At 37.6% G+C, this 23,779-nt stretch overlaps 1 protein-coding gene across 3 annotated transcripts in view; it reads right to left on the bottom strand.

The window, feature by feature from the left end:
- Positions 1–909: 909 nt before the first annotated feature.
- The window catches only part of MTM1 (myotubularin 1), a 98,969-nt gene continuing 76,099 nt past the window's right edge, over positions 910–23,779 (bottom strand). Inside the window, exons 11-15 of one of the 3 annotated variants that reach the window (XM_012658365.1) lie at positions 17,666–17,872; positions 16,216–16,308; positions 15,480–15,593; positions 8,961–9,137; positions 910–2,615 (exon numbers count right to left, since the gene is read on the bottom strand). In XM_012658365.1, coding sequence (XP_012513819.1) covers positions 2,448–2,615; positions 8,961–9,137; positions 15,480–15,593; positions 16,216–16,308; positions 17,666–17,872 — 759 coding nt within the window. In that variant the 3' untranslated portion in view covers positions 910–2,447. The remainder of the gene's footprint in view (positions 2,616–8,960; positions 9,138–15,479; positions 15,594–16,215; positions 16,309–17,665; positions 17,873–23,779) is intronic. The other 2 variants (XM_012658367.1, XM_012658366.1) reach the window with 2 other exon arrangements.

Raw genomic sequence — 23,779 nt, 5'->3', positions numbered from 1 at the left:
GGGAGGAGGGAGGAGGGGATGGGTATTTGCATACAGAAAGAGTGCAATGTGCACCACCCGAAGGATGGACATATTTGAAACTCGGACTTGGGGGGGGCGGGTAAGGGCAACATACGTAAGCTAAACATCTGTACCACCATAATATGCTGAAATAAAAAAAAAAAAGAAAATGGTCAATTTTAGCTTACTGCTCTATTCAGCATTCCCAGGATGCAGATATATAAACAATAGAATTTCCAACTGTCAACAGTATTTTAAGAATACTATCCTATTTTAAAATATTTTAAAAATTCTTACCTAATGAGACAGCCAGTACGGCTTATTTAATCAGTATCTTACCTTCCCCTACTATGAGCTGCCGAGTTCTCCATTCAGAGCCTGAAGTTTTGCATCTATTCACTCCATCACTTTTGCAAAAGCCATCCTTATAGGCAGTTGTGACTCTCAAAATCTGCAGTTACTTTCCACAGAGGTTGCACTAGTTTGCAGTCCCACTAACAGTGTACGAGTGTTCCTATCTCTCCACATCCACACCAGCATTTATTGTTTTGGGACTTTTTGATAAAAGCCATTCTCACTGGAGTTAAGTGTTTATGCACTGAAATGCCCAATATATCGCTGGAATTTTGGGAGAGCCCTTATCTGTGGTCCCAAGCCCTGGGCCGAGGACCAGTAACGGTCTGTGGCCTGTTAGGGACCGGGCAGTGGAGCTCTGCTGCACCCTCCCCACCCCTCGTCTGTGGATGAATTGTCTTCCATGAAACCGGTCCCTGGTGCCAAAAAGGTTGGGGGCCGCTGACCTACAACGTTGCCAGTAAGATAAAGAGCACGTGAAGTGGACACAGGAAAATATTGATAAGATGGGCATCATGCATTTTTCCAACACATCCACAGTTATATCCCTGAAAATTAGGTTTTAGTTAATATGTTTATTACAGCAGGTCTTTAGTCATTATTGCCATGAAAAAATTTTCATGAAATTTCACAAAATCCTTTAGGCTATTATTAGTATTAGCTTTTTTCCTTTTTATGGAGTGACACTTTGTTAATTTATGAAATATTTACAGCATTTACAAAAAGCAAGAGAATGTCTAATAAAATTTCTTATACTTACAAAATTCATACATTATTCTACTGTACTTGAGATGTCTTATTTGGTAGACCAATTAAGCTATGACATAAAATAATTTACAAAGATATATTTAATCTCTCTTAATTCATTGAAAACAAAACCATATTAGCTATAAATAATCCTTTACAAATCATTGTAAAACACATTAATTGTTTTAACTCTAGCCTTAGCTTTTAAAAATATACTGACTAAATGAATTAGTTCAGATAGCAAACAGAACTGTGCATTTAAGATTTCACTTTACACTACAAAACAAAACAACCTGAAAAAGCAAACTGCCCCGGTACTTCAAGTAAAAATTTGTAGAACCAGTTTTTATGCACGCTTGGAGGGTGGGGAAGGGAACCCAACACCGTTTAAGTTGAAATTCATAAACAATACTTTTGAGAATACGCTCAGCAAATGTACATCTGGGGCATTTATTTCAAAGAATGATGCTCTAGCAACAGCTCACGCACTCAAGATGCATAAGTCTACATTTTGGCAGATAAGCTGGATTAACTAGAGCAATGTTTGCGAAAACATTCACCTAAGCAGCAGAATGCACCTGCCATCCTTGAACAGTGCCACCACCTGAAAGTGATTCAGAATTTCAGGCAAGCTAATGGAAGAATTACAAAAAAACAGAACTGGCAGTTTAAAAAAAATCAAATCATATTTAACTGGGCCCCATCAGTTTTTTAATATAAAAATCAGCTTCTCTTGAGAATTAGGGGAAAACATTTTATATTCCAAAATTTCCAAATAATGGAAAACTCATTCCCACAGCTACTTCTCCTTAAGCCACCACTTATGATAGTATAAAAGTTGGCAATTACTTAAACACCTTGCTCTTGGGTAACGCCGAGGAAGCTGAGTTCAATTTGGTTTTGGCAGTAACACATCTTTCACATTTGGATTCATTTTAGATAATCCAAAGCAACTACTAAGGAGCTTGAGGAAAATCCATTTCACAAACATATTTTCCCTATTTAATTTAAAATAATGTTTCAATTAAGCCCACAAAATACATATTGTATATATAGTATTTCTCTAGAGATAAATTAAGTTTAAATTTTATCTTTCAAAAACTGCTTTTTAACGGTGTCAGGATTTTCCAAAAACCTCATCTTGGCTCCTTTCTTCTGATTGCCGTGTGGACACTGTAGTTTTCTTGTAATGTGTATTCTAGAAGGCACATATTCAAGAGTTTAAGATTATGTTAGTTCAAGTTCTACATGGAGGCAAATATTTTAATCTACTTTGTACAGATGCCCAAAATGAAAGTCAACTATTTCCTTTATTCAGAGCCCTAATGTAGTGCCAGGGTCCCCCCTCAGAAGTGAGTTTGCACATGGGGCATCATTTGGGAAGGACTAGAAGGTGATGTCGGGGGCTCAGAAAGCTTGGTAGAGTTGGCGAGCTGCAATTCCTCAAGCCGCTTTATGTATTCATCGCGCAAGGCTAAGAGCTCCATGTACCGCTGCTCCACCGGATTCGGCTGCTGGAGAGAACCATGGACACAAGTTACACGTATGCTGGCCACACCACGAGAAGTCACCTGCTCCACACATCTGCAGCAATTGCCGCTTTCTGAATAAAGCCTTCCATCAAGGTTTAACATAATACATACTTTCCTTTACTAGTGCATCACTGACACATACAGAAAAGTACCCAGAGTACTAAAACACCCAGCTGTTCACTGCCAAGAAATAACTAATGTGCACATTTCCTTACATGTGTCACCATCTTTTAAAATTTTTATAGATCTAGACACCGTTCCAGTCTCCTGAGCTGCCTGTCCCCAGGCCCACTGTCCTTTTAGCTCTGAGGGACAACTTTTATCAAGTCGGCATGTGGCCTTCCTTCCTGTGCAGATTTGCAACTTTTCCTATAAGTGAGTATGCAGAAACAAAATACATTATTACTTTATATTCTGTCAAAGTTTATATCACTGGTGCCATTCTGTATCTACCAATCTACATTTTGACCCAAGATTATGTGTTTTGAATTCAATCCTTGTTGAGTCTCACCAAAGGAATAAACCACAGGTTCTCTATCTACCACACCAATGGATAATCAGTGACTTCCAGGGCTCCTCAGTAGTACACGCAATGCCATACTGAGTATCCTCATACACATCTCCTTGTGCACATATGCAAGTGTTGCTCTAAGGAATTTTCCTAGGGGTGGAATCACGGAGAAGTAGAGAATGGTCTCTTCAACGTCACTAGATGCTGCCAAGTTGCTCTTGGAGATGGTGATGACACCTCATGCTCCTATGTCCTCAGCAGAACTTAGGAGCCCAAGATTATGATTTTTTTTCCAATTTGAGGGCTATAACATGGTATGCCATGGTAGTTTTAGTTTGCACTGCTCTACTAGAACATATTTTCATGTGCTTATTGCCCATCTTAATACATGGCTAAGAGCAGCAGCTCTGCTATCCTCCGGTCTGAGTGTGAATCCTGGGTTTGCCCCTTACCAGCTGTGTAACTGAACCTTGTGTGTGCCTCCATTTCCCTATGTGTAAAATGGGAATAAAAACAGCACACACTTCATAGCATTGTTGTGAGCGTGGAGTTGTACATTCTGTAGTGCTACAATGCCGATTTCTTTGATGGGTAAATAGGGGATTGGTATTGATAAAAAGGCAAAAGTCAGGTTGGAGCACGATGTGATTCTCCTTAGCATGTTGATTTTTAAACACAGTGCACAAATCTCAATGTTCAGCTCAATGCATCTTTACGTACGTATACGCTTATGTACTCACTACCCAGGTCAAGATATGCAACAGAACAGCCCTGCAAAAAGTTAATGTTTTGAAGTGATCAGGGTCAAGCTTTCTAGAAAGCTTGAGCAATACATGAGGACCTTAAGAAAAGAGCAGAATGTCTACAGAAGTGCCTTCCGTTAGTGCACAGTGGCTTTCAGAATTGTCCTGTTTTCTACTGTGTCAAGCAATTTTCCAAAGTTATGAGCACCAATAAGGAAGCTGTGAAGACAATGCATTTATGAAGGAGACTGGATCCAATTTTTAAGGGTGAGGAGAATGGTATCTCTTGGAAGCAGACACCCTCCAGGACCTGCATCCCAGCAGAGAGAGCATGAGCCCTGGGTATAAGACTGTGCATGAGCTTCCTGCAGCTGCCCTAACAAGTTAACATGAACTTGGGGGCTTAAAACAACAGAAATTCACTTTCTTATGGTTTTGCAGAACAGAAGCCCCAAGTAAGGGTGTCAACAGGGCCATGCATACTCCGGGGCCTCCAGGGAAAGATCCTTCCTTGCCTCTTCCAGCTTCTGGTGGCTCATGGCTTCCTTGGCTTGTGGCAGCATCACTCCAATCTCTGCCTCTGTCTTCACATGGCCTTCTATCCTCTATGAGCCTGTGTCTCAAGTCTCCTGCTCCTTTCTCTTATGAGGACATCTGTCATTGGATTTACGGCCTGCCCACCCTAAATCTGGGATGATCTCATCTTGAGATCCTAAACTTAATTACAACTGCAAGGACCTTTTTCCCAATAAAGGTCATATTCATAGGTTCCAGGCAGAAACATATTTTTTTTTTGGCGGGGGTGGGGGACCATTCTACCCACTACAGGCTGCCAAGGAGTGACTCAGCTAAAGCCAGGTACAAATATAGCAGAGACATAACTGTGTCCACGTTTCTACTGAGATTGTTGCTTTCATTAGCACTCTGGTTACAAAGGTCCATAGGTTTGCAAGAGGTCTCCTAATCCTATTCTTCCCATAATCACTGTTATTTTTAGTGTGTGACTTGGCACTGTGAGGCTTTTCAGGAATGCATATATGACATTAGAACAGGAATACTTGGTAGAACACCTAACACCCAGTAAGTGCTATGCACTGCTTGTTAATATCCTTGCCCATTTTTCTCTTTATAAACTTGACTGAGGGCCTAATACTGTTCTAGGTGCTCAAGATCCATCAGTGAGCAAAGGAGGCCCAAATACCCATTTTCACGGCCTTTATCTTGCAGCAGGGGGAGCTAGACAAACAACAAACATGACCATCTTGTGAGTTCCACAGAATGTTCGAAGGTGATCAATACTATGGAAGAGTAGAGCAGGGTAAGAGGGTTATACTCTAAACTGGGTGGTCAGAGAAAGCCACACTGAACAGGTGATTTCTGGGGAAAGGCTTGAGGGAGATGGAAGGTGCTCAGTGGATATCTGAGTGTCTGAGGAAGAGCAGAGAGGCCAGCGTGGCTAAAGCAGTGTGTGACAAGAGTTGCAGGTGAGGAGGCCAAGAGGTTGGAGAGGTAAGGAGCAGGGGTCACATGAGGCCTCAGAGGCCATCATAAGGACTTGGGCCTTGACTCTGGGTGAGGTGAGCAGCTACCTGGCCATTTCTGAGTACTAGAGTGGCATGATCTGCTTTACAAGGACACTTTGGATCCATGCTGAGAACAGACTGGAAAGAAACAAGGGTAGCATATCAAGGAGTCCAGCTAGAAGGCTACTGCTACCAGCAGGAGAGAGGGCAGGTGGCCTGCACCAGGGGTGAGGTGGGGACTTGCAGAGAAGCGTTCAGACTCCATATGTTTTGAAGACAGAGCCCAATAGGCTCTCCTGACAGATTGGATGTGGGGTGTGGGAGAGAAAGGAGTCAAGGATGACTCTAAAGTTCCAGGCCAGAGTGATGAGGATGACGTTGCCATGAGCTGAAATGGGGACAATGGCAGGAGGAGGTGGTTTTTGGGGAAACATTAGGAGTGTTCTGTTTGGACATGTTAAGTTTTATTTGCAGTCCCGGCACCATTTACTGAATAGTCCACTCTTTTCCCTTTGTGTCACAATGCTGCTTTCATACTATTCCAAGCCTCCACATCTATGTGGGTCTGTTTCTGGGCTCTATTCTGTTCCAAGTAAGTCTTGATATACAGCAGGGCAAGTTCTTCCTCGATCATGTCCTCCAAAATTATCTTGGCTATCTTTAAAACCTTCCCTTTCCATGTGAATGTTAGAATTTAGAATAAGTTTGAATATTGGAATCAGCATGTGCAATTAGACAAGAAAAAGAAATCACTGGTAACAATCATTTTTGTGGAAGGCATGACTATATAATTAGAAAACCTGAGAGATAAACAGAAAAACTACTAAAAATAAAAGATAATTTAGTCAAGTGATGGGTATAGTATATTATAGAAGGCATTAGCCTACAGACAAATGCCACTTAGAGGATATAATAGAAGAGTCCATTTGTGATAGAATACAAAGACAACATAATAAGAAATGAAACTTAAAGTCAAGTGACTTTAAAGATTATACCTCAACTTCTCACTTGGGAAATGAATTCTAAAGTGTGTACCAGCTTAGCATGGTATGGAAGACAGGCAATCAGCTACTTATAGAAGTGTTTTAGGCTTCAAACAATTCTCATATTCATATCCCTGCTAACTCTTGGATCAGAAAGGACTTAAATATCATACGGGTCAGCCTGTTAACATCTGTCTTCATTCTCATCCTTTAGTTCCCAGTATGCGAGATTTCAATACGTCCAATGTGGTTCCCAAAGTACGGTGTGAAGCTCACTGGCAGCTGGAATTCCCATTCAGGCTTATCATGCGACTAGTTTATACTCTTGCTTTTGGCATGAGTAATTTCCTCATATTAAAGTACCAATCTGCTTATTGATCGCTCGTTAAATGTAAGCATTGGTCTTTCCATGAACTCTGAGTTTTTACGTCACAGTAAGAGTTGGTGCCTCTTGTTTTTAAAAGCACGCTAATCCTGCCTTCTTCAAGGCTAACAGCTCAACCTGGGGAGGGGCTGTATATTCTTTTTATCTTTCAATGCTGATAGTATACCATTGTGTTGCAAATACTGTAGGTGCCCCATAATTGTTTGTACACCTTCTGGGTCATACAACTGAATAACAATTTAACTTTTAAATGGTTAAGTACACTTTTAGGTTTAAATTATACACTTTTAAAAGTCCTATGTGATTTGATTTTAATCTATTTCTGTATGAAATAATGTTCCACATAAGCAGATCTTTAAGAAAATCTAATGTACTTAATTCACACCTTTATTACTGAATTTATCCCTGTGCATTATAATCATCAGCTTATGTTTCTGGCTGCCCCTGCCAGCCTGGGAGCTCCTTGTGGGCAGAGACTGCCTCTTCTTAACCTGTGTCCCCCAGTGCCTGACACATGAGAACATTCAATATTTGGTAGACAAAATTACCAAGTGCCCAGGGACATAAAGATGTGTGTAGAACACTTTGCCTTCAGATAACCTACATAGAAAGGACAAGTTATTTTCTTTTTTGAGTAAAAACTAACGAATCGTGATATAAACCAATTATTGTCTCAAAGTCAAAACCTCTACCGGAGCGAGCATTCCTATCTGGCCCAGCTCCATTTTGCTAAGCTCTATGAGAATAATGTTAATAGGTCTACTGATGTGTCCTCAAACTTGACTTGTCACACCATTATCATTATTACCTTTATATATTCATAAATAACTTGCTCTAAATTCTTTGAATTTCAAGAACTTCTCCAAGTACAGATGGGTGAGAAGAGGTTACAGGATCTGTATAGAAATTACCGACACTTTTTCATTGCCAATGTTTAACAAAAAGCCACAAAAATACAGAAAAGGCTTATTTTATAGGACAAACACAGTGCTCATCTATAAAATATTTTTTAATTAGAAAAGGAACATGTTTTCTTCAAAAGTGGTTAGAACCCTGGAAAAATTCCCATTTCCTCTTTACTTGCTATTCCAAACACCAGGACTCCTGCTAAACAAATTCCCTCAATGTGCTTCTCAGATCCCAAACTAAACAAGTGAATGTTCTCAAGCCCTGGAACCTGTCACTTTCCAAAAGAATACACATTTAAACCATTACCAAATTGCAAAAGCCTTTCATGAGAGCGGCAGAGACCTCGAAATGAGGGTGCCAGCTTGAAACAGGCATTTCCCCAACGAGAAAAGAGTGGACAGACTGGCACGCGGCCAGCTGCCTGAGCAGAATGAAAATCTGAGAGACAGACCACAGCCATGGTGCCTTGCTGTGGCCAGCCTATTTCTGGTGGATTAAAGCTGGTACTTATGCAAGACTGGACTGTGAGAATAGGTAGTTGACCACCCAAACCGCAGGAAAACGTGCAAAGCTTTACAAAGGGCCACCACAAATACTGAATATTTATAATGCTTAGAACAAATCAATAAACAGATGTACTGCCAAGCCTTTCCAAAAAGGCTGTTTTTACTTTTGATTTTGGATTGACTGAGGGTGGGAGAATGAAAAGCTCAAGTGTGTCTTCAATAAAATGTGGAGTCTTTCACTTCAAAAATCATTGTTGCCATCTTTGTTTGATACATGGCCAACTGAACTGTATCCATTGACAGGTCAATTACCTTTATTTTAGAAGGAAAGATCCTCAGTAAAAAGCCCCCGATGTCAGCTGACTTAGTGCACACACCTGAACCAGAGTGTAGCAAACGTTTTCTTACCTTAACAGGATCATCTAAGTCTAGTCAATGTAAAGAATTTTCTAATGATCCATATATGATGTATAACCACTTCAAGTGATTAATGGAATCCCCTGGCTATGAAAACTCAGAAATTTTCTAAAGCTTTGGATCAGCTTAGATTTTAGTAAAAAAATTCTATCATTCACATTGGCAGAGGAATTTATCAAAATACATGGTTTAGTAATTAAAAAACAATTTTAAAGTTTTATTTAAAAACAAGTTTTTCAGCCTATTTTTCCTTATAATATTAAAAACCACCACATGAAATAATATTGTCTAGGCCCAGAAGTAACCATTCAGCTGACAACACTGTCTTGTAACAATGCTACTTCACTTACTTGTTGCTTGATTCTGGGGTTCCATCTGATGTAGTAATTCACCCAGAGTTCCAAGTGACGCATACTGGCAACTGGATATAAGACTCGATTGATTTCTTTAGTATAGAAGGGGTTTTTGAATTTCTCTTTATTACTGTTTATCAGTGACCATAAGGAAACAGTTCTTTCTGTAACTTGCTATATATAGAGAGAAAGTAAAAAGCCTAAGTGAAAACACAAATACACAAGCCATTTTGCAGCCTGTGGCAGTATAGTTCAGTGGCAACTTCAATCACACATTTACATTATCCCCATAATAGCTCAAAAAGCCTCATGGGCCAGTGAGTGCTTGCCAGCCACTTACTGATATTTGCATAGATAATGGCCTAGCTTGAGAGCCACTATTTCTGCCGGAAGACGGGGGTACAGGATGCTATACCGTGAAATGCAATTCACTGAACTAAGTTAAACCTATTTCTGGCTAGGTAAAAACATTTATGAACAGACAGGCAGTATGTTCTTTTTAGTTCAGTGAAAAGAAAAATCATCAGATCTCATCAGCTTTTAAAAATTTTTCCATTTGTTAGAACTACAAAACCTTAACCTGTGTCTACTTGACAGTAGGCAGCTGGACATGAAGTTATTTTAATCACCCATCCAGATATTTAATCTATATCATGTCAACATCTAGATAGCTGAAAACATCTGGATAACTGACTGCACTGAGTCTTCACTTTTTAGCCTGGTGTCTGTCATCTTGTAAAGATATTCACATTTTCATTATTTTTTTATTACAGCTTTTTGCCAAATTTTACTATAAAGAAAAAAAAAGCTAGGGAAATAAAAATACAAGAATTAAAATTACCAAAGGTGGAATCTGAAATTCTTCCTAGTAATGACTTCAAGAAAAGAGCAATAAGCTAAAACTGGAACCTAAAAAGAGTATCCTGAAATAAATGACTAAAGAAATTTCTTAAACATATGTATTTAATTAACATGAACAATAATAATGACAGCATAATTCTACCTTCCTTTAAATTCACCTAAAACTTCAATTATATCTTTTGAATGACATAAATCTATACTGCACTTTGTTTATTTGCTTGGTTTTTTTTGTTGTTGTTGAGACAGGGTCTCACTCTGTGGCCCAGGCTGTAGTACAGTGGTGCAATCACAACTCACTGTAACCCTGAACTCTTGGGCTCAAGCGATCCTTTCATCTCAGCCTCTCAAGTAGCTAGGACTATAGGTGTACACCACCATGGCCAGCTATTTTTTTTTAATTTTTTACAGAGATGGGGTCTTGCTACATTGCCCAGGCTGGTCTCAAACTCATGGCCTCAAGCAATCCTCCTGGCTGAGCCTCCCAAAGTGGTGAGATTACAGGCATGAGCCACTGTGGCAGGCTGCATGTTATTTTTATTTTTATACATGCACATAGTTTTAAAAGACAAATAGTCTGACAAGGTTATGAAAAAACAAAACAAAACACTCACTTCTCTCCCCAGAAGCAACTATGCTTGATTTTTTTTCTGGCTTTGAGGTACGACTGACAAAAATTGTATATATTTAAGGTGTACAAATGATGTTTTGATAGATGTATACATTGTGAAATAATCACTATAATCAAGCTAATTAACATATCTGTCACCTCATATGGTTACCATTTTTTTGTAGTGAGAAAACTTGAGATCTACTTTCTTAGTAAATTTCAAGTATACATTATTAACCATAGTTACTATGCTGTACATCAGGTCTCTGGTACTTATTCATCATGTAACTGAAGGTGTGTACCTTTTGACTGACATATCCCTTTCTCTCCCACCTAGTAACTATCCTTCTACTCTCTGTCACTATAGGTTCAAGTTTCTTTAGATCCCAAACATAAGTAAGCTCATGTGGTATTTGTCTTTCTGTGCCTGGCTTATTTCACTTAGCCTAATGTCCTCCAAGTTCATCCACATTGCCACAAATGACAGGCTTTCATTCTTTTTTATGGCTGAATAGTATTCTGTTGTGTGTATATATACATTTTCTTTGTACATTTATCTGTTGATGGACACTTAGGTTAATTCCATAACTTGGCTATTGTTAATAAACATGACAGTGAAGACATCTCTTTGACATACTAATTTCCTTTCAATAAATACCCAGTAATGGAATTGCTGCTAGTTCTAATTTTTTGAAGAGTCTCTGCTATGGTCTGGGATATTTGTCCCCTCTAAACCTCATGTTGAAATTTGATCCCCAATGTTGGAGGTGGGGAAGAATGGGAGGGGTTAGGATTAGAGTTCTTACTCTATTAGTTTCTGGGAGAGCTGGTCATTAAAAAGAGCCTGAAACCCACCCCCTCTTGCTTCCTCTCTAGCCATGTGATCTCTGCACATGCTAACTCCCCTTTGCCTTCCACCATGAGTAGAAGCAGCCTGAGGTCCTTATCAGATGCTGGCACCATGCTTCTTGTATAGCCTGCAGAACCATGAGACAAATAAACCTCTTTTCTTTATAAATTACCTAGCCTCAGATATTCCTTTATAGCAACACAAATGGACTAAGACAGCCTCCACACTGTTTTCCATAATGGCTGTGTCAATTTATATTTCCACCAACAGTGTATGAGGGTTCCCTTTTTTCCACATCCACACCAGAATTCATTTTTTGTTTTTTTGATAATAGCCATTCTAATTAGGGTGAGGTGATATCTCATTGTGGTTTTGACTTGCATTTCTCTGATCATTAGTGATAAGCATTTTTTCATGTAACTGTTGGCCATTTGTTTTCTTTTGAGAAATGTTTATTCAAATTTTTGCCCATTTTTTAATTAAAGTATTTGCTTTTAAGTTGAGTTCCTTATATATTCTGGATATTAACCATTGTCAGATAGTTTGCAAATATTTTCTCCCATTTCTGTAGGTTGTCTCTTCACTCTGTTGTTTATTTTGTTGTGCAGAAGCTTTGTAGTTTGATATATTAATAACTCCATTTATCTATTTTTGTTTTGTTGCCTGTGCTTTTGAATTCTTATTCAAGAAATCCTTGCACAGACCAATGTCATAAAGCACTTCCCTTTTTTTTCCTAGTATTTTTATAGTTTATGTCTTACATTTAAGTCTTTAATTCATTTGAGTTTATTTTTGTACATTGTGAGAGATAGGGGTCTAGTTTCATTCTGCTGCCTGTGGATATCTAGTTTTCCCAACACCATTTATTGAAGAAGCAGTCCTTTCCCCAATGTATGTTCTTTTGTTGAAAATCAGTTGTAAGTGCATGGGTTTATTTCTGTGTTCTCTGTTCTGTTCCACTGGTCTACTTTTATGCCAATATCATGCTGTTTTGGCTACTATAACCTTGTAGTATATTTTGAAATCAGGGAGTGTGACACCTCCAACTTTGTTCTTTTTGCTCAAGATTGCTTTGGCTATTCAGGGTCTTTTGTGGTTCCACATGAATTTTATGATTGTTTTTCTATTTCTGTGAAGAAAGCCATTAGTATTGTGATAGGGACTGCTTTGAATCTGCAGATTGCTTTGGGTAGTATGGACATTTTAACAATGTTAATTCTTCCAATTCATGAAAACAGAACATCCTCCCATTTATCTGTATCCTTTTCAATTTCATCAGTATTTTATAGTTTTTATTGTAGAGATCTTTTACCTCCTTGGTTAAATTTATTCCTAGGGGTTTTTTTTTGTAGCTATTGTAAATGGAATTGCTTTCTTAATTTTTTTCAGATAGCTCACTACTGGTATATAGAAATGTTACTGACTTTTGAATGTTAATTTTATATTCTACAACTTTACTGAATGTGTTTATTAGTTCTATCAGTTCTTTGGTGGAGTATTTATATATGATATCACCTATAAACAGACAATTTGACTTCTTCCTTTCCAATTTGGATGTCCTTTCTTTCTCTTGCCTAAGTACTCTAGCTAGAATCTCCACTGCTATGTTAAATAGAAATGGTGAAAGTGAGCATCCTTATCTTGTTCCAGGTCTTAGACGCTTTCAACATTTTCCATTCAGTATGATGTTAGCTGTGGGTTTGCCTTATATGGCCTTTATTATTTTGAGGTATGTTCCTTCTATGCCTAATTTGTTGAGAGTTTTATCATGAAGGGATGTTGAATTTTATGAAATGCTTTTTCCGCATCTATTAAGATGATCATGATCATATGGTTTTTGTTTTTCATTCTGTTGATGTATCACATTTATTGATTTGTCTATGTTGAACCATCCTTGCATCCCTGGTATAAATCTCACTTGATAATGGCATATTACCTTTTGATGTGTTGGATTTGGCTTGCCAGTACTTTGTTGAAGATTTTTGCATCTATGTTCATCAGGGATATTAGCCTGTATTTTTCTTTTTTTGTTATGTCTTTGTCTGGTTTTGGTATCAGGGTTATGGTGGCCTCATAGAATGAATCTGGAAAAATTCCCTCCTCTTTAATTTTCTGAAAGAGTTTGAAAAGGACTGGTATAACTTCTTCTTTAAATGTTTGGTAGAATTCAGCTGTGAAGCCATCAGGTCCTATTTTTTTTTTAAGATGGGATCTTGCTATGTTGCCCAGGCTAGACTTTAATTCCTGGGCTCAAGTAATCCTTCCACCTCAGCCTCCCAAGTAGCTGGGATTACAGGTGCGTGCCACCACACCTGGCTCTGGGATTTTCTTTGATGGGAATCATCTTATTACTGATTCAATCTCATTACTCATTATTCATGTGTTTAGATTTTCTATTTTCTCATGATTCAATTTCAGTATGTTGTATGTGTCCAGGAATTTATCCATTTCTTCTAAGATTTCCAAGTTGTTGGCATATAGTTGTCCATAATGCTCTCTTACGATCCTTTGTATTTCTGTGGTATCAGTTGTAATGTCTCCTTTTTCATCTGATTTTATTTACTTGAATATTTTTAAAAATCAGCCTAGCTAGAGGTTTGTCATTTAACTTTTCCAAAAACCAACACTTCATTTCATTGATCTTTTGTGTTGTTTTTAAAGTCTCTATTTAGTTTATTTCTGCTCTTTATTTTTTCCTTCCTTCTACTAATTTTGGGTTTAGTTTGTTCTTGCTGTTTTATTTTATTGTGGTGAAATGTTCAGTGGTTTGAGATCTTCTTGCATTTTTGGTGTAGACATTTATTGCTATAAACTTCTCTAACTGTTTTTGCTATATTCCATAGGAGTTGGTATGCTGTGCTTCCATTTTCATTTATTTCAAGAAATTTTTAATTTCCTTTTAAATTTCTTCTTTGACCCATTTGTTGTTCAGGAGTATGTTGTTTAATTTCCATGTATTTGTATAGTTTCCAGAGTTTCTCCTGTTATTGATTTCTAGTTTTATTCCATTGTGGTCAGAAAAAAATACTTGATATGATATCAACAAATTTTTTTAAAAACTGAAATTTTTTTTGTGGCTTAACATCTGATTTATCCTGGAGAAAGTACCATGTGTTGATGAGAAGAACTTGTATTCTGCAGCTGTTGGGTAGAATGTTCTGTAAATGTCTGGTAGGTCTGTGTGGTTTAACTCTGATGTTCCTTTATTGGTTTTCTGTCTGGATGTTCTGTCCACTGCTGAAAGTGGGGTTCTCAGGTCCCCTATTATTATTATATCACTGTCTATCTCTCCCTATAGATCTAATAATATTTACTTTACATATTTGGGTGCTTTGGTGTTAGGTACACATATATTTATACTTATTTTATCTTCTTATTGATTTGACCCCTTTATCATTATATAATGGCCTTCCTTGTCTCTTTTTACAGTTTTTGACCTGAAGTAGATTTTATCTGATATAAATACCCCTGCTCTCTTTTGGTTTCCATTTGCATGGAATATCATTTTCCATCCTTTCATTTTCAGTCTGTGTCTTTACATGTGAAGTGTGTTTCTTGTAGGCAGTATGTAGCTGGGTCTTGTTTTTTATTATCCAGTCAATCTTTTAATTGGGGAATTTAGTGCATTTACAATCAAAGTTATTAATGATAGGTCAGAACTTACTCCTGCCCTTTTTGTCAACTGTTTTTTGGTTTTGTATATCCTTTGTTCCTTTCACTCTTATTATTTATGTTCATGGTTTGGTAGTTTTCTGTATTGATAAGCTTTCACTCTTTATTCTTTCTTATTGTCTCTCTTTCCTTTCACCCCAGATACCTACTAGAGTTTATCCCTCAGTCATCTGCACTTCCTGCAATGCAAAGTGGTCTGGTTCTTGGCTCCTCCACTGCAAACTTGAGATTCAGTTTTCTCACCCTATCTTATTTACCACTTATCTGTTGGCTTTTCAGCTTCTAAAAGTTTGTTGCTGTGTTTCCTTTCTAATTTTTCCTGCTATGGGCCTATGTCATTTAAAAAAGTTCCCTTTACTGACATTTTTATGGAGATTTAGGAGAGAGTCCTTGCATATCTTTGAAGTCATTCCTACTCCCTGAGGGCAAAGTCAGAGTCTTACAAGCTATCATATCCTTTTTATTTTGTGGCAGACTAGATACATTTTGGCAAGCCTTTACAAAAAAGATTAGAATTTTGACTCACCTGTCTTTCTCGAGCAGATTCACAGTTGAATAAGAAAGTACCAAATCGGCAACTATACAGATGATCCAAAATTATAATCAAAAATCGTTCATTGAATTCAAAAGCTGTAGGGAACTAGACAAAAACAAACACACAAAGCATGAAAAAGTGGGACTGATCTTTCATAGAACTGAAAAAATACACCATAGAAGTGAATAAATGCTGCCACATTGTAGGGCTCTAGGAAAGATGATAGATGCTGCAATCTTTACACACCCTAGAGCTCATTTTTTGGTACTTTACATAAGACTGAGAAGTTTAAATAAGCATTAAGTAAAGGAATACGGAGGAAACAGATGTAAACAGTCTGATTTTCTGGGTTCTCGTGAGTATGCAGGGTAGCTAATATAAGGTATTATAAGTTAGCAGACATGGCTATATACAAGTGCCAGTGTATATAAAAGACAACGTAGTATTGTAAATTCCATTGATCTTCCCTTTGTACAGATTATAAAGTTAAATATTTAAGTTTTAAAACTTAATTATAGAAAATTCCAGATATATAAATAGTAGCAGGGATAAAAATGTGAACCCCTATGTACCTATAACTTGGCTTCAACAATTATTCACACGTGGCTAGTCTTGTTTCATCTCTTTCTCTGCCCTGTATTATTGTGGGGGCAAATCCCAGATACAATATTAAGATATCTAATTTAAACATTAAGTTGAATGTATTTTCATCCCATATATTCCTTACCTGTTTTGACATTTGCCATACACAGTCAATAAACTGGAGAAAAATAGGAGAGCGGTCAGCGTCCGTGTGGTTTTTATCACCATGACCTATTCTCTGAAATGAATTGGTGAAGACAATTTGTTTGAATTCATGGGTACAAAGCTGAGAGAGAATACATAACCCACAAAATGTGACAACACAACCTCTAAATGCCAAGTTTCTTAGGGAGTAAATAGTATTATATATATTTCCATGGTGATACAAACAAATAATATAAGGTTTTGAAATAATGGAAATTAAGTACATAAACTTTTGTAAGATACCAATAAAAACTGGCAAAGCATTATCATCCTGTGATATTCAGGGTGATTATTACAATTATTTCATACAATTGGACTTCTGTACAAGTTCTGGACAGCTGTAGATAGAATGGACAAGATTGTCCTACACAGTATGTTACCAATACACCCAAGGCAGTGCTTTCGGTTGCAAAGGGAATAATCCTAAAGTCTCGAAGCTTAGAATCATGTTAAAAATTATGCTTATTAGAATTAAGTGTTCTTTCTCTATTAAGAACAAGACAAAACCAAATATCTCACACAATGTGTTCATTTACTAAACCATGATTCTTCTTACTTGAAAATGTTATTCACCCTGTTTATGAACTTGGATGGAGGCTAAAAGGTGACATAGAGCGTGTCTGACAATGTGGTCTATGGATCCCCTTCATGAGAAACACTGGGGAGCTGGCTGAAATGCTTCCTCCAAAAGCATCTGGAAAGAATATCTGGGAATATGAGTTTTAACAGGTTCTCTTAATGATTTCATTTTATTTTGAGAAGGGGCTACTTTTTCAAATTTATTTTCATTTATGTAAAATTGACAGATAAATTTGTATGTATTTACTATGTACCATGTGATGTTTTGATATATATACAAATATACCTAATTAACATACGTTACCTCACGTAGTTATTTTTGCGGTAAGAATATTTTACATCTACTCTCTTAGCATTTTTTCAAGAAAATATGTTAACTATAGCTACTGTGTTATACAACAGACCTCTTGAACTTACTCATCTCTTGATGATTTTAAAAATGCATACCAGAGAATAATAAAAAGCCTCAACTAAAAGTCTAACATTTCCATAAGATATGTGTGTTTGGTTCTAATAGCTATAATATTAGTTGAGAAAATCTTCATTCTTTTGCAAAATTTTAATTTAAGTATTTCTATGCAGACTCTGTATTACTTTCAAGTGAAATTGTAAAAATAGTGCAGATGGATAAACATGTCTCCTAAAAAGACTTCCACTACTCAAGGCATCATGTATTTTCAAGCCTGTAAACTGGTTTTTATTACATTCTTCAAATTTTCATTTTAATAGTGAATACATGGTTTAACAACTAGTTTTTTAATCCCAAGTGGCATTGATCTGATTGTTTTAGATTAGCTTTATTGTTTACTTACAGATGAGAATTTATGTCCAAAACTTATCCATTCTTTTTGTACCAATATTTCAAACCCTTCAATGCTCCTGTAGAAGCTGTCCAACATCAGCATTGCCAGGGATGTCAGCTGAGCAGTCCTGTCCCATCCATCACTGCAATGCACAAGCACTGAACTCTTTCCTGAAGAAACTTTGTCTGCCACTTGAATAGCTCCCGTCAAAACGAGCTAGTGAAGAAAAATGTGTGAGTCAGTAGGGAGCTATAAGATACTGTTTAAACTTGAAAGTATAGTTTTTAAACCTAGAAAAAGTCATGCTTTAAAACATCAGTTAATGTCTAGAACAGAAATATTTATAAAAATGAAATACCAGGAGCTGGAGGATCTGTTGATCTTCCTCTATAGACACTGCATTTGAACATGCCTAGGCATTAAAAAACCAAACCAAACCAACCAAAAGCCAAACTGCATTTTAAACTTATTTTAATGGATGTGATTGTAATAGTGTGCTAGGGTTGTCATAATAAAGTACCACAAACTCGGTGGCTTAAACAATAAAAATTTATTGTCTCACAGTTCTGGAGGCTAGAAGTTCAAGATCAAGTTGTTGGCAGGGCCATGCTAATCTCTGAAGGAGCTAGAGAAGGATCTGTTCCAGGCTTCTCTCCTAGCTCCTGGCTGTTCCTTGGCTTATGGTAGCTTAATGCCAGTCTTCACATGGCATTTTCCCTGTGTCCAAATTTCTAAAGACACCAGTCATATCAAAGTAGGGGCCCACACTACTCCATTACAGCTTCACCTTAACTAATTACATCTACAAAGACCCTATTATCCAAATAGGGTCACTCTCTGAGATACTTTGCAGGGGGGCGGGGGTCAGGACTTCAACACATGAAATTCTGGGGGACATAATTCAACCCTTAACAGTGTCATATTAAAAAATAAAATCACTGGCCCAACAGGTTCCATCTAGACAATGAAGGTCTGATACAATGAAAATCACCTTTTGGCCTTTAAATTAACAAAACATGAACTCTTATTTGGCTCATAAATAGCAGAATACTTATCCTAAAGATATTAAGATTATTAAATATGGAATGTCTGATTTCCTTAAGTACTAAGTTTGACAGTTGATATCTCTGACTGATTTCACTTTGACATTTCTTGGGGGATTTTTTGTTTTTATCATGAAGGTACATCCCCAGTCTTTCAAACGCATGTTTTGGCTTATGATCATCTTTCAAATTTTTTTAAGAGCAATTTTTGTGAAACCATGGATAAGTCAAAACTTCGTGTTATTTTTTAATATGAGTTCCGTCGTGGAACCAATGCAGCGCAGACAGCTTGAAATATCAACTCAGTGTTTGGGAAGGATGTGGCTAATGAACACAAAGTACATTGATAGTTTGAGAAGTTCTGTTCTGGTGATTTTAATCTTGAAAGTGAGCCACGTGGGCAAGCTGAGACCAAGGTGGATAATGATGAGCTGAAAGCTGTAGTGGAAACGAATCCATCTGAACCTACATGTGAATTAGCAACAAGGTTTGATGTTACTATTCCAACAATATTGGACCATTGGAAACAAATTGGCAAGGTAAAGAAGCTGGATAGATGGGTTCTGCGTGAATTAAACAAGTGTCAGAAGAGAAATCATCTTGAAGCTTGCCTTTCTTTTGATGTCAGGACATAAAGGTGAACCATTTCTACACAGTATTGTTATGTGTGATGAAAAATGGATCCTTTTTGACAATTGCAAACATTCAGCACAATGGTTGGATAAAAATGAAGTGCTGAAACACAGCCCAAAACCAAGTAGTCATCAAAAAAAGCTAATGGTGTCTGTTTGATGGTCTGGCGCTGGTATTATCCACTATAGCTTCATGAAACCTGGTCAATTGATTATAGCAGATGTCTCCTGCAACCAGTTAGATGAAATGATGAGGATGCTTGTGAGTAAGCAGCCAAGATTGGTCAATAGAGACAGGCCAATCCTCTCATAAGACCACATGTGGCATAAACAACGCTGCTCAAACTACAGAAGCTGGATTTGGAAACTCTCTGTCATCCAGCGTATTCATCAGACCTTGCACCAAATGACTACCACTCCTTCCAGGCTTTGGGCCACTTCTTGCAAGGAAAAATATTCAATTCTCAACAAGCTGTAGATTTCATCGCCACTCACTCTCCAGGCTTCTTTGCTGCTAGTATAAACAAGCTACCATTAAGATGGCAAAACTATGTTGACCCCTTTGATTAATTGTACTGCTTCTTGTTTGAGATATAATACACTATACTTTTAATTCGAAATCAGACACTTCATATTTAATGACCTAATAAAGTGATAGCATTTTAGTAAAAATTTGAGACTTAGAAGTACCACTAAATTTATGCATACAATGAGTCATTGCTATGATGTCATTTTTTGATGATTCAGGTATTTAGAGGTATACTTTATAAACCCTGTAGAATTTACCCATCATAAGAGCGTTAGTTGGATAAGATTTAGTAAATTTATACAGTTGTGCAACTATCACCACAATCCAGTTGTAGAACACTCCCATCACCTAACGTTTCCTTGCGCCATCTAAAGTCAATCCTTACTACCACCTTCAGTCCCAGGCAACCACTTATTTGCTTCTTATCTCTATACCTTTGTCTTTACTAGAAATTTTACATAAATAATATCATGTATTAAGTGGTTTTTTGTGTCTGGTTTCTTTCACTTAGCATGTTTTCAAGGCTCATCCACGTTGTAGTATATATTAGTACTTCATTCCTTTTTATGGCCAAATAACATTTCATTGTATGGACAGACCACATGTTATTTACCCACTCGTTAGCTGATAGACAATTGGTTGTTTCTGGCATTTGGTTACCATGAATAATGCTACTGTAAACTTTTGCATACACATTTGTAAAGGGACATAGTGTTTTCATTTCTCTTAGATAAATATCTAGGAGTGAAATGGTTGGATCATATATAGTAAACATATGTTTAATTTTTAAAGAAACTGCCAAACTCTTTTCAAAAGTGGTTATATCATTTCCTATTCCCACAAGCAGTGTATGAAGTTCCATCTTTTCACATGCTTATTAACCATTTGCATATATTATGTCATTTTGAGTTGATTTTTAAAAGACATTCCATGGAGCTCCCCAAATCCTAACAGACATGTATATCATGGTCACTTTATCTAATTCAAGGAAATTGAAATACTCATTTATTTTAACTAATTCAAGGAAAAGTCAGACCAAGTGAAAGACCTGATGTATAGACAATTTTAAAAGAAACATAACTTCATTAGTTTTACATTAACAGTAACTAAAGATAAGTGGACAAAGTAGTGCCAAGAAGGAAAGGTTAGGGGACTTGAGGATCACTGGCACATCAATTACTTGCACAAAACTCATTACTCCTAAAATAACTACAGCAGTTTATTTCTTCAAGCATTTTAAGTATTCTCTTTGAAATCCTGTTTACAATTTTAATTTGAGGTACTTCAGAAAGGACTGTTGAGAAGCAATGGTGATATACTAGGATCACTTGAGTCCAATTTAATGAAGTTGGGGTCCTTATGCATTTTTACAGAAGGCAACTCTCACTCCAGATACTTCTCTCATTTATAATAAAAAGGCACTCAATCTTGGTCAATTATTTTGCAAAAATATTAGATGTTTTCTAATTAAGTATGAATTCCCACAATCACTTCTGACAGGAACAGCTATAATTATCTAATGAAACTAAATCAGATTAAAAAAAACCCATCATTGTTGAAATAAAAGAAAAAAAAACCCATCATTGAAAACTCTTAAATTACCTGATGCACTTGTGACTGATGGGGAAAAACAGCTGCCATCAGGCAGGACACACTGCAGCGGTGAAGAGTACTGGCACCATGACCGAGGTGCTGGGCGTGAAACCTCTTCCACCACTTTTGAGATCTTGTACTTTGGGTCAATCAAGTAACCATGGTTTCTTCCTCTCTAATGTGAGGAGAGGAATGGTATCCCCACCAGCTTGTCTTGGGCTAAAACATATTCTCCCATAAAGTACAGAAATTGTGCATATGTTCAATGAAAGCTAGCTGCCACTAGTTGCTGCATAGCTGCTACTCCAGCAACTCAAAATAATGTTACTTTACAAAACTAAGGAGCATGGGGGAAGAGTGTTGAAAAGGACAAAGAGTAAATATAAGCTCCAGACACCACAGAGTCCTTCTTCCACCCTGTTGGGGCTTTCTCAGTGGACTGGAATGAGGGGTGGGAGGCATGCCAAGGGTGGTGGTCTTCTCACTGTAAAAAGCTTGCCCTGGTTTCATGCACTGAGTGGTGAGAGCATTTCACCAGACGACAGGTTAGTGATGGCCATGCCACTTCTCTATCAGCAGCCCCGGGGCTGTAAGAAAGTACAGGAGGCTGAATAATGGTCACCAAAGATGTCCAGGTCCTAACCCCTGGCACCTGTGAATACTACCTAACATGGTAACAGGGGACTTTGTGGATGTGATTAAGTTAGTAACTTTGCAATGGGGAGATTATTCTGGATTATTCAGGTGGGCCCTAAATTAGATCACATGAATCAGGGAGACAGAGGGAGATTTCACACAGATAGAAGAGGAGAAGGCAATGTGTCCACAGAGACAGAGGATGGAGTGATGTGGCCACAAGCCAAGGAATGCCAGTGGCCACAACAAACCGAAAGAAGCAAGGAACAGATTCTCCCCTAGAAATTATAGAGAAAATGCAGCTTAAATGTTCCGCCCAGTCCTCAAGGTCAAGCTTGAGGTTACACACAACTCTTTTCCACTGTTGGAACTGCTACGATTTGACTGATGCCCGAGAAGCCCTGAGTCAGATATGTTCTTATACATGCCCATCTGGGCTCCTCAGTCTCCTCAGATCGCCTCTGGTCTCCTTAGAGAGCAGTGACAGTTTCTTTCATTTCTTTTATACCCCCTTTGCTGCTGTGAACAAAAGTATAAAACCTTAGAGGGGTCTTTTACAGCATTTTCCACATTCCTTAAGTCCTAACTTCCACACTGATATTTTGCAGATAGCCTTGCCTCCTTATTTCCTCAGACACCGGAGCCATTGAGTAAGCCCTATTTTCCCCCAGTATCTCTTCTGTCTATCTAGCTCAGAGTAGGAGCTCAGTCACCTTGCCAATAACTCCTGTACCTATGCTCTCTCTTTCAAAAAAGGAAGGCTTTTCTTCTTTGCGCCATATATATTCCCCCCCAAATGGAGAAAACAAAAGGACAAAAGAAAATAAAAATTATCATAGTCCTATTACTCAGAAATAATTGTTAACATGTCGGTGGCTACTTTTCTACACTTCTTTGTACACATTTTTCCTTAACTGGGGCTTCTGAAGCTCTTTTTACTTCTACAGGCTAAGCATTTCCTCACGTTATTAGATACTGCATTACACAATTTTTAATAATTGCATAGTATTTCATTATATAGATACAACTTTTCTTTTATATTTATGTTGTTTTCAATGGTTTTCCACTATTATAAACATTCCAGTATATTCACCTTTTCAGACCTGTGTGATTATTCAAAAAAACTCTTGAAGTGAATCTCTTCTCTGTCTACAAAAAAGGCTAAAGCTTTCCATGACTTGAAAAGCGCTTCTCACAAACATATGATCCTCAACCTGTCCCCCCTTCCTTTAACTACATCTCTTTTCAAAAGAATAGTCTACAGCCACTACCTCTATTTTCTCAACTCTTCCCCCTACCCCATCACTAGACATCCATGACGATCTACTTTCAAGGTCATCAAGGACCTTCCTAATAAACCTTCAAGTCCCACTGACCCCTTCTTCTTAGACATTCAATATCTTCCTTCGATTTTACGATTTCTCTTATGCTTCCTTCACTGAGCTCCACTTCTCACTGAATACAAACATGGCCAAGGCTCCATTCAAAGTCCTCTGATCTTCTTCCTATACACCCTCTCTCTCAGCATCCACATTAAAGGGCTCAGCTTGAGTTTGTTGCCCAAAAGCAGATTCCAAAACCGACATCTCAGTCCTAAACCTTGATTTTGAGTTCCACTTTGCATGAAAACCTACCTGGTAGACACCACTAGGTGGACGGCACACCATTACCACAAATACATGGTGTTTCT

The sequence above is a fragment of the Propithecus coquereli genome, unplaced genomic scaffold, assembly GCF_000956105.1.
Source record: "Propithecus coquereli isolate 6110/MARCELLA unplaced genomic scaffold, Pcoq_1.0 Scaffold583, whole genome shotgun sequence".
Lineage (NCBI taxonomy): Eukaryota > Metazoa > Chordata > Mammalia > Primates > Indriidae > Propithecus > Propithecus coquereli.
Note: the sequence above shows the minus strand (reverse complement) of the source record. Positions and strands in the feature narration are given on the sequence as shown.